Below are 12,621 nucleotides of genomic sequence, written 5' to 3' on the forward strand. Positions count from 1 at the left end.
AAAAATAAGAAAGTAACTCATCACAATGAGAAAATAGGAAAAACCCCAGAAATGTGAGAAATTAATTAGTAGAAAGACATTAAGACAATTTTTATAACTATATTGTATATATTCAAGAATATAGAAGATAGACTGTGCATGATAGTTATGGACAAGGAAGATATGAGAGAGCCAGTTTGAACTCAGAGATGAAAACATGCTCAATAGAATTAACAGCAAATTAGACATGGCAGAAAAAAAATAAAATCAACTTAAAGGTATAGCAATTGAAACTGTCCCAAACAGAAAGGGAAAAAAAAAAAAAGAAAAGAGTACCAATGAGCTATAAGACACAACATCAAGCAGTCTAATACATACATAATCGGGGTTCCCAACAAGAGAAGAGGATGGAAAAAAAAAATCTGAATAGGACTCCAAATTTTCCAAATCTGATGAAAACTATAAACCAACAGATTCGAGAAGTTGAGTAATCCTAAGCAAAACAAACAGAAAAAATATACCAAGGCATATTATAATCCAATGGTTCAAAGTCAATGATATTGAGACTCTTAAAGAGCTGTAGTTTAAAAACTATAGAAAAACTTACGAAAGAAATTAAACAGGACACACAAAAAAATGGAAAAACATGCCATGCTCATGGATTGGAAGAATAAACATTATTAAAATGTCCATACTACCCAAGGCCATCTACACATTTAATGCAATCCCTATCAAAATACCATCAGCATTTTTACCACCAGCTAGAACAAATAATACTAAAATTTGTATGGAATCACAAAAGACCCAATAGCCAAAGCAATCCTGAAAAAGAAAAGCAAAGCTGGAGACATCATGATTTTGGACTTCAAGCTATAGTCAAGCTATAACTACCAAGTTGCAGTCATCAAGACAGTATGGTACAGGCACAAAAACAGACACATAGATCAATAGAACAGAACAGAAAACCCAGAAATGGACTCACAACTCTATGATCAACTAATCTTTGACAAAACAGGGAAGAATATACAATAGAAAAAAGACAATCTCTTCAACACTGGTGTTGGGAAAACTGGACAGCAACATGCAAAAGAATGAAACTGGACCACTATTTTACACCATATACAAAAATAAATTCAAAATGGATTAAAGACCTAAATGTATGATAGGAAACCATCAAAATCCTAGAGGAGAACACAGGCAGCAAACTCTTTGACCTCGGCTGTAGAAACTTCTTACTAGGCATGTTGCTGGAGACAAAGGAAACAAGACTAAAAATGAACTATCGGGACTTCTATCAAGATAAAACCCTTCCACAAAGCAAACGAAACAATCAATGAAACTAAAAGGAAACCCTAAAGAATGGGAGAAGATATTTGCAAATGATGTATCTGATGACAAAGAATTAGTATCCAAAATCTATAAAGAAATTATCAAACTCAACACCCAAAGAACAAATAATCCAATCAAGAAATGGGCAGAAGACATGAACAGACACTTCTCCAAAGAAGACATAATAATGGCCAAAGACTCATGAAAACATGTTCAACATCACTCATCATCATGGAAATACAAATCATAATTGCAGTGAGATACCACCTCACACCTGTCAGAATGGCTAAAATTAACAACACAAGAAACAACAGGTGTTGGCAAGGATATGTAAAAAGAGGAACCCTCTTGCACTGTTGGTGGGAATGCAAGCTGGTGCAGCCACTCTGGAAGACAATATGGAGGTTCCTCAAAAAGTTAAAAATAGAACTACCCTACCATTCAGCAATTGCACTATTTACCCAAAGGTTATAAAACTACAGATTTGAAGAGGACATGCACCCTAATGTTTATAGCAACATCACCTACAATAGCCTAACTATGGAAAGAGCCCAAATGTCCATCAACTGATGGATAAAGAAGATGTGGTATACACCATGGAATATTACTTAGCCATCAAAAAGAAAGAAATCTTGCCATTTGCAATGATGTGGATGGAGCCAGAGTATACTATGCTAAGCTAAATAAGTCAGTCAGAGAAGGTCAAGTATGGTATGATTTCATTCATGTGGAATTTAAGAAACAAAACAGATAAACATATGGGAGGGGAGTAAAAAACAAAAAACAAAACAAAAAAAAAAACCCAGCAGTGGTCATTTTATGTCAGTTTTTTGAAATACTCTACCAAGAGCAAATCAGCTTACTCTATTACAGTAAATTTATATCCCATTACCTTTAACAACTGCAAAAGACCACCACATTCTAAGTTAGTTAAAAAAAAAAAAAAAAAACCGTAAGAGACTCTTAAAGATAGAGAACAAACTGAAGATTGATGGAAAGAGGTCGTGGAGGGGAGAGCTAGATGGGTGATGGCTATTAAAAAGGGCACTTATCATGTTGAGCACTGGGTGTTGTATATAAGTGATGAATCATTGAATTCTACTCCTGAAACCAATACTGCACTGTCTTGTAACTAGAATTTAAATAAAAATCTGAAAGAAGAAAAAAGAGAGACTATCTTAAATGCAACCAAAGAAAATCACAAATGTCGTGCAGAAGATCAAATATAAAAACTGTAGAAGACTTCTCTTCAGAAACTGTGCCAAGTCAGAAAACATTGGAGTTCTGAAAGAAACATCTTTAAAGTTCTGAGAGAAAAAGAAAACCATATATGACTTAAGTTGGTAACATACTATAGTTACTTTCTAAACACTATCTGGAGTTTATTCTCCAATTCTGTGTTACTTTACTATATTCTCTCTGCACGCTGAAAGTTCTTTGTTTAGAAAAAGCAGCAGGTGTGGAAAGATAAAACATATATTCACATTGGGATTGAATTCTTGCCCTGATAGAGAAACCTTGGACTTATTAACCTTTTCTGAAAAAAAATTTTTTTTTCCTGTGAAGATGGAATAGAACCACCGACTTTGTAGGCTATTCTGAGTTGATGAAATACTTAAAATACCTCACACAGCCTCTGGCATATAGTAAGTAATAAATAGTAGTTATTTTCCTTTTGTGTGTTACACCAAGTTTGTAAGAGTTACCATTCCGAACAGTGCCCAGCAGTGGTCATTTTATGTCAGTTTTTTGAAATACTCTACCAAGAGCAAATCAGCTTACTCTATTACAGTAAATTTATATCCCATTACCTTTAACAACTGCAAAAGACCACCACATTCTAAGTTAGTTATAAGCAAGGTCCAAACTAACTCGAACTAGTATTTCCACCACTATCTTCAAATATTCAAGCCATTGCTGATACTGACAACTTAAAATGCAAATGCCATATTGTAATATTTCAGTAAAGCATGATTAAATTTTTTTTCTAAAGTACTATTCATTACCTTGCCACTGGTAATATATTTGCAATTAATTTTAAGAAATTTCTCAGTAAATGCTTCTTCTTCCTCAGAAGTTGAAGATACAACTCGTGCAGGTCGAATACCAGTAAAAGTAGATAAGGGAGTTGCTTCTTTTGGGTGGACTACGTCAGGATTCTTTAAAAAAATAATAATAAAGGCACATCAGAGAACTAAATAAAAATTAAATTAGCACATTATTAAAGCCAAATGAAGTTTTCCCCAATTCTCATCACATTCTTGGATGTCAGCTCAAAATACTTTATTTTTTTTTTTAAGATTTTTATTTATTTGAGGGAAAGAGAAAGCAAGCAAGCATGAGGCGGGAGGAAAGGAGGAGGAAGAGGGAGAAGCAAACTCCCCACTGAGCAGAGAGCCTAACACGAGGCTTGATCCCAGGACTCCAGGATCACAACGTGAGCCGAAGGTAGACTGTTAACCGACGGAGCCACCCAGGCACCTCTCAAAATATTCTTTTTTTTTTTTTTTAAAGATTTTATTTATTCATTTGACAGAGATCACAAGTAGGCAGAGAGGCAGGTGGGGAGGAAGGGGCTCGATCCAAGGACCCTGAGATCATGACCCGAGCCAAAGGCAGAGGCTTTAACCCACTGAGCCACCTAGGTGCCCCAAAATATTCTTAAATAAAAAGAAATAGGAAAGAATGGCACTGTGTTCACATTCAATAAAGATCTCTAACAGAGCTTAAACTTATATTTTCAATGATTTCTTAATGGGATATATATTTATGGATAAATGGATAATCTGGAAAATGTGAAAACTACATCTCTTGTACCCGCACACTACACACACACAAACACACACACACTCTCTCTCAATTGCTCCTAAGGAGACAGTTTACTAAATCCTTCAGGTGTTAGGAACAGAGAAAAGACAGAGTGCTTGTCTGTGATACTTAGGTATTCCATTCACTGGAAGAGCCGTTTAAAATATTATGCTACAAAGTTTATCAATACCACTGTATAAAGTAGTAATTGGTTAGATCACAGAATCTTGACTTTGTTTAATGCCATGGACCATTCTCACAGTGAAGACTAAGGACTCCCTTCTCAGAACAAATTCTGAATACTTAAAATATAGGATTACGAAGAAAAACAATTATAATGAAACACAATTATCAAAACATTTAAAATTTAGTTATAATTTTATTCATATTTATAATAGTTATATATATAGTTGACACATATATCCTTTATTAAACATTAATAAAATCTAGTGTTGACTGATAATCATAATTTGAACTATATGGCTATAAACAGAATTTTTAATATCTAGAACTCAAAAATGATTTGAAAATATTTGTGAGTTCTACTGGGGACAAAGTCACAGGTATGCATGGTGCTACTCTATAGTTTGTTTATATTCTTAATTTTAGAAAAATATATTTCATTATAATTCACTTAAAGTTGTTTATATCCAAGTTCACAGACCCCCTAGAACTCATGGGTTCCCCCCGAAGTTCAACATCCTATACAGTGTAGGAAGGCTAGACAAATGTCCTTTATTCTTTGTCTTAAATACCTCTAGAGGCATTTTATACTTCCTGAATAGATGAACAACGCCTTATAGAATAGTGCTCATAGTACCAAGGTTCTTCAGAGCTTTGAGCTGAAAACTGGCACTTTGGATAGTGCTGAATTGGCCTTTTGAAATAATAAACAAGAATGTCTCCTCTTCAATCTTAAAGATTTTGAGATACTTGAAAAGCACTCTCAAATTTTAACATAACTTTTTCTATTTCAATAAATGGATCTAACTCTTTAAGTCTGTATGAGGACAAAATTTTAGACTTCCTTTCTAAATTTTATTCCCTTTCTCCTAAGAGATATCCAACAGATATTTTTTGAATGAAGAGCAGTACAGAATATGGCAAAACAATTATATTTAATATACTATGAATGCATTTTTAAAAACCTAAATGGAATTAGATTGTAAAAGATGCATGACACTGTTCAATCATTAATATCTATTAACAAAGTTCTCAATCTTTTTATTTTATAATACAAACTAATAACTTTACACTTATCCTCTTTTCTCTGGTAATTATCTTACCTGAGTTTTATATGATTCATAAATTCATTCAGCACAGATCATTTAAAACGAGGTATTAGTAACAACAACATTAATGGAAACTTATGACTATTTGTTATATTTAAGTGTTACATGAACCATTTCATTTTACTTTCAAATCACTCATATTAGGTATATATATTATTACCTTAAGTTTAAAGGGCACTATGGTTAGCCATGTTCAGTAACTTGCCCAATGAGTAAGACGAAGCTGATATGTAAAAGCCACGCTATCAACATTTGAACTAGTGAGCTTCACTGCAATACTTACACCTTACCTTTCAAATATTTTTCTAAACAACTGATAAATGTGCAAAGGGACTAAAAGCCAATTCCAGAGCCAATGGAAGGCCCTCTGCAAGCTGGTACAAAGCTATCAATAAATTTTGACTCTTCAGTTACTGCCAGTTGACAACATTACCTACTATGTAACCTAATCATTCGCAAAGACTGTATCAAGAAACACTGTCAAATGCTTTCCTTATATGAAGATAATACCTCGTTGAACAACATGATCGCTTAGGTTCCCTCAAAGTCTCAAATTCTACAACTCAGTATCTATAGCAATCCCGATTTGGCAGTGTAATCCTATTAAAAAGAATACATGAGATTAGCTTAGTAAATGCTCAAAGTATAGCACATAAGCACATAAGAGTACATTAAAAAAAAAAAAAGCAATGCTTAGAGAGGAATTGTAATTAGATCTCATCATAACTTACATACATGTACATTACCACCCAAAATATCAGTATGTCTATGTAGCTGGTTTTGTTGGTATTTATAGATTCTGATGCTTTTTTTTTTAATTTTGAATTTTTTTAGATTCTGATTCTTAATGCAGTGATTTTGAAGCTCCTGCGTGCTTTCTGAGATTTCTCTGCGCAATTCTGTTTTAGCCACTAGGGACAGAAAGGTCCTTAAAAATACTTAAGTATAAATATTTATCTAATGAGCCTCAGTCAGTGTCCCAAATGTCAAATGTGCAAAAACAAAGCATCACTAGAACAAGTGAAGCAAAAAGGCTGACTTATGGTCATCTTTTTTTGTACAAGATGATTAAATATTATACATTATGATTTTTCCAGCTATGAAGTGGTCAATAAAGAACACAGGCTCTGAACCAGACTACCTGGGTTGGAATCCTAACTCAGCTACTAGCTAACTGAAGGAACTTAGACAGTTTCCTTATATGTAAAATAAACACTGTGACTGGTCAGGTACTGGAAGAAACAGATAGCACATCAACTTGAATTAATTTAAATAGTTTAAAAATGAAACAGTTTACAAAGATATTATGCAGTGTATACAAAAATCCAGGGCAAACAACAGAGGTGTCCTTATTACCCATAGGCCTAAAGGGAAGAAACAGATACCACAGAGACAGAGGGCTCTATGTCTGATGAGATGAGAGGTCAAAGCATGTAGCCACACTCTGAAGTGACCTTACAGGGAGGGAGCTAAGAGAATAAATAAATAAATAAGCCCCCCTCTTGTTCCTTTCTCTCATCTTCTGTCAGCGGTCTTGAAAGACCAAAACTAAGAGAAGCAAAAGGTCAAGGGAGCCCACTGATGTAGTCTAAAGCCCAAAGGAGGGTGTAGAATGGGTCTAGAGGAGAAAACAAAAACAGCCAGGCCAAGTGCTGTATCTCCTAAGTTTGAGGTCAGGAATAAATGACAATACTTTCAAAGTACTTAGAATTGTACCTGACACATGGTAAATTTTAGCCGTTTCTTATTTGCTCTTACACTGGTTCTACCTTCTATGTTTCTTCATCAATATGTGAAGAAAAAAATGGGTAAAAACTACTTGCCCTGGAAATTCTCAAAAATAATATTTTTATTTTGAAATAAATTACCCAAAAAAACCCCACTGGGATCCTTTATGCTAACAAAGCCAGGAACATAATATTTTAGCCTCCATGGCAAGCTACTACAGAGCTGAACATCAAAGAAACCTATGGGTGCTTATTAGAATTATAAACTCTGACTATTTCTGGAAAAGCATGTAACAGTACTAATAAACATTTTAATTACTGTAATACAAACATGAATTATATTTAATAAAACATAATATCCTTGCTTCTAAGGGACTTAGAATGGGAGACCTAAATCCAATAACTATATATGGAGATATAAACAGTAGAGATACGTAGAAAGTTATATAGGAGTATTTTATCTTGTAAATCTAGTAATGAATATATTCCTAGGTAAAAAAACAAAATGTAATTAAACCAAAATGAAACTAAAGTTAATAAAATTACTGTTCAAAAGAATTATTTTTAACTATTGCCTACAATCTCTAGCAGGTGATGACTATCACCCAGGGAAAGGGAAAACTAGAAGTCAGTGTTTCTCAAGTCCTTCCTGGATTCATCCTAGGGAGAAAAAATTTATTCATATGACCAGTCATATTAGAGGATACTTTCTGGGCATCTCTGACAGCATCTGAGTCACTACAGATTAAAAGGTCATTCATTAAAAGGTCATTCTTTCCCTCTCTCCCAGTAACATGGCAAAAGTGAGGAAGAGACCATTTTCACAAAGGAGGCTTTGTTGCTCCCTTTTAGCATTCTCTTCTTTGTGATCTTACACCTTTCAAGAAAGCTAGTTGGTAATAACATTTGGGTTAAAGATGAGGGACAGAAAAGGACCCTACGGGTGTTTTAGTCAGGCAGGATGCTACAGTCAAGTTTTCACAATTCTGCTTTAGGATTTGAAAAAGAGGGAAAATTAACCTAAGGCTACATTGCTCTCCTTTGTTGTTAAACTGCTTATGAGTACAGCAATTTATGTTATGGGAGAATGGCATGGCTATGTTCAAAAAAGTATTCTTACATCATCTGGTCCAGCACTACCTACTCATTAGAACCTGACTTCTGCTCTCATCAATGGTGAAAAATGTAATATATTCCTTTTATGAGACTGCATTCTAAAGTACAGTGCTGATGTATTTATACAAATAACATATCCAACAAATAAATATTTGGAAAATGACCCTACTTCTCTTACTCTCTCACACACAAACACACCCAAACACATACTAAAAGCCCCTGGACAAGGAGAAAAAGAATTAACAGTATTTCATGTACTTTACTCCATGAAAGAAGTGGAACTAGTTTAACAATATAGCTTAGGATCTAATAATTTGTAGGCAAATTAATATTAATGACTTGTGTTTTGTTACCCATAGGTCATTCGGTATCTTAAACTTTGAGTGCAAACTGGGGCAGAGAAAAGAAGATGCCTCCTAAAGTAGGCAAGACAACACAGAAGACTCTCCCAAAGGGGGCACCTGGGTGGCTCAGTGGGTTAAAGCCTCTGCCTTCAGCTCGGGTCGTAATCCCAGGGTCCTTGGATCGAGCCCTGCATCGGGCTCTCTGCTCAGCAGGGAGCCTACTTCCTCCTCTCTCTCTGCCTGCCTCTTTGCCTCCTTGTGATTTCTGTCTGTCAAATAAATAAATAAATCTTTAAAAAAAAAAAAAAAAAGACTCTCCCACAGGAATCTAGTCATTTAATAGAGGAATAGACTTTTATATGTAAACATAATCATTGGGTCATAAAAAAGGAAAAATTATGATTAATTTACATAAAAAGGTAAAAAATATAATTTCTTTCAGAGAGATTTTAATTAAAATTATTAAATACAGTTTGGGTCTTTAAAATTCATTTATAAAATGTAACTTATACAAAACATTCCGTAAAATCTAGGTAAATTAATCCACTATTAATTACTCAAAATACTTAGAAGAATGATTAAGATGATGGGATTTTTTTTTAAAAGGCAGTGTATCAGGGGCATCCAGGTGGCTCAGTCAGTTAAGTGACTGCCTTCAGCTCAGGTCAAGATCCCAGGGTCCTGGGATAGAGTACTGCATCACATCAGACTCTGCTCAGCTTCTCCCTACAGTCAGCTTATCTCTCTGCCCCTTTCCCCTGCTTGTGCACTCTCTTTCTCTCTTTTTCAAATAAATAAAATCTTTAAAGAAAAAAAAAAAGAAAATAAACTCAAGAGTTCTAACTGCTGTAGAAATAGAGAAAACTGAAAGAAAAATCCAACAGGACATGGACTTCCTATCATGTTACCGTCATGCTTATTAGGTAAAACTCCTTCTTTACTTAAATTATTATATGGTATTTGTAAGAGAATGTTGATGAATATCTGGACCACGACCAATTAAAAAAAATAATTAAATTAATATAATTCATTTTATTATTAAATTAATTTAAGCTGTCTGGTTTAATAAGAATATTCCCTTTAAAAACAGAAATTTATAAATTTATGTAGCAAAATAAAAAGGGGAAATTTTGTTTTAACCATAGTCAAAGCAGGATAAAAAATCATGATGATATGTACATATATAGTGAGATTTCTTCATAGCTATCTTTGAAAAAAGATACTTACAGTGGCCTTATCAAATTCAGCCTCAGAAGATGTTGGCGACAGAGGACTTATAGGGCTTAGAGATGGAGAGCTCTCAACACTGGAGACATATTCAGGATCAGGAACATATAAAACCTTCAAGAAAGTATTCACATAAAAATTCAGTCAAACTGAAATATCAGTAACTGAATGGGGTTCTAAAAGCAAGTACCATTAACAATGATCTTCACCAATAAACAGAAAAAATAAAAATCTTTAAATTAAAAGAATATTTTTTACTCAAAAATTCTAACAGTAAAAAAAGATTCAAATTCAATTTAGACAAGTTTGATAATAAATACTGTCAAAGATAGGGTGGGGAAACAATAATTCTCATGTACTCTGGGTGTTCATCTTAGATGACAATCTGGTAATAGCTGGCAAAATTTAAGATGCATATATCATTTAACTCAGCAATTTTACTTCTAGGATTTTATAGAAATGTCTGTATATAAAAAAGAGAAAAAGATGTAGAGGAGTGTTCCCAACAGCAATATCTATAATAACAAAGGAACTGAAACAGTCTAAAGCTTACTGTGCTTTGTTAATATATCTATACAGTCAATAATACCTACACATGAAAAAGTTTGAGGTCAAGCCATACTTAAATAAAACATTTTCTAATAATCAAAGTTAGATTTTAAAAAAAAGGAAAGGCTAGAATATTTCTGAAAGAGGATACAAACTGCAAATGTGATTGCTTCTGGAAAAGGAAACTGGAAGTCTGAGATGGGATAATTTAAAATTTTTTATCATGTACATGTATTGCTTTGAATATCGTAATAAGCTCTTTAAAATTACATTTGAAAAGATAATTCACAATTATCAATCTTAGTAATTTCCAATTACTAAGAAAAATTAATATAGATATGTGACCACTTTCTCTTCTAGAGACAATATGATTTGTTCAAAGCATGCATAAAATGATTCCTATATTTTCTATATTATTAACTATACTGCAGTAGATACTTTCTGTGTTGCTACTGAATGCTTCTAAATTCCAATGAATTAAAATAAGATACCTGTCCAGTAACAACTGCTCGGGAGAATAACTTATTTAACTGAACAAGTTCGTTGGGCGTTGTATCAAATTTCAGGGCTATACTATTCAAAGAATCCCTTGATTCAACCTGTTTGAAAGAAAAAATAAATTTGAATCTGTTAAAACAGAAAAACTAAATCACGAGGTTTAATATTATTAAGATGTCTGCGGACCAATCTCACATTTCATTAACAAGTGGTGTTTTCCATCTTTAGATAATTTCCATCTTTCCATCTTTAATTAACTTAAGAAATTTTGTGCTTTGTTATCAAATGGCCTCAACTTATTATTATACAGTGTATATGCTTTATCATAATATATCACAATTATATGTGGGCCTCTACTTCAAGTAATTTCCAAATACAAAATATAACTTACAAAACACAAATGATTTTTATCTTACAAAGGCTCTAAAATATATTATTCCTTTGAATTGTTTCTAAAACATATGGAACCTAGAAACATACAAAGTCTATTTTAGCAAAGTATGCCTGTATCAAACTGAAGATGATATTTCTAATGATCTTTACATACACATCCTTTCATTCAATTATATAAATTAGAAAACATATTTGAACCAAAGTAATCTGCTTCCAAATCATTAATATCCTTTAATGATTGTATTTATAGAAATCTTAAGTCATGGGATTTTGCCAATTTCCCTGAAAGAAAAAGTCACTAGATCAGTCAATATAGTCCTTCAGAGTCCTCTATACATAAGGCATTATGACAGCTCTGTAGGATAAAATCAAGTGCATCTAAGTGGTTTTAGTGCACAAGGGATTTACAATCTAGTTGGAAAATAAGAAAGACCAAAAAGGTTATATGAGATGAAGAGCAATTTAAATGAAACGACAAATATAACAGAAGTTCTGAGTATGGATAGTGTACCATATTTGCTCCAAATTGTCCAGGAAAGATTGTATTAAAAATATTTAAAAGCTGGATTTTGAAGAAGGAATAGGAATTTGAGAAGAAGAGAGAAGGGAAAGAACATTCAAAGTGAAGAACAGGACTGACATGTTAGGAGACAAAAAAAGTACACCACACTTTTTGGGTGATACTATTTCTTCCTCCCAATTCACCCAGAGTACACTAATGAGTTTAGGACTTTAGGAAGGTGAGTAACTAGTGTTAATTCTGAAAAAGGATGAGATTAGAAAGGCATTTAGAATTAGGCTGGAGAACACTTTCAAAGTCAAGAAAAATAGATATGCATGTAATGTAAAAAAAATAAATATGTAGTTTTCCTTTAAGGGTTATATAAAACTAAATGTGTGACAAATACATGAGATAATAATTGAATAGTTTTGTTTCCTTTCTTTTACGCAAATTTTCTCATCTATGTAATGAGAGGATCTATCACTTACCCTACAGAGATAATATATGTAGAAGCTCTCTATAAACAAATTTTACTTGGCAGTAACATCTCTAAGTTTACAAAATACTTTCATATTATCTCGCATTTTATCCTCACAATGATCTTATTAAATGGAGTGAGGAAAGTAATAAAAGACACCAATAGTTATAAAGCAAAGAAGATATATAGCTTGAGTGACAACAGGTCTAGGATTAAGGGGAAAAGAGAATAGATGCAGAAAAACCAACTTAACACTACTGCAGTAAATGAGGTTAAAAGTAACAGAAATATAAAGAGAGATTAAGGTGTATAAGGTTTCCAAGTAAGACTCAAGAAAGCATTCATGGAATGAATGAGGTTGTGATGATGGTAGTAGTAG

At 33.2% G+C, this 12,621-nt stretch overlaps 1 protein-coding gene across 11 annotated transcripts in view; it reads right to left on the minus strand.

The window, feature by feature from the left end:
* The window catches only part of OXR1 (oxidation resistance 1), a 447,991-nt gene that overhangs the window by 43,873 nt on the left and 391,497 nt on the right, over positions 1–12,621 (minus strand). For 9 of the 11 annotated variants that reach the window (XM_047724293.1, XM_047724292.1, XM_047724290.1 and 6 more), the window contains 3 exons: positions 10,863–10,970; positions 9,823–9,936; positions 3,315–3,467 (listed from right to left, as the gene is read on the minus strand). In XM_047724293.1, the coding sequence (XP_047580249.1) occupies positions 3,315–3,467; positions 9,823–9,936; positions 10,863–10,970 (375 nt within the window). The remainder of the gene's footprint in view (positions 1–3,314; positions 3,468–9,822; positions 9,937–10,862; positions 10,971–12,621) is intronic. The other 2 variants (XM_047724297.1, XM_047724298.1) reach the window with 1 other exon arrangement.

Source organism: Lutra lutra, chromosome 4, assembly GCF_902655055.1.
Source record: "Lutra lutra chromosome 4, mLutLut1.2, whole genome shotgun sequence".
NCBI classification, from domain to species: Eukaryota; Metazoa; Chordata; class Mammalia; order Carnivora; family Mustelidae; genus Lutra; species Lutra lutra.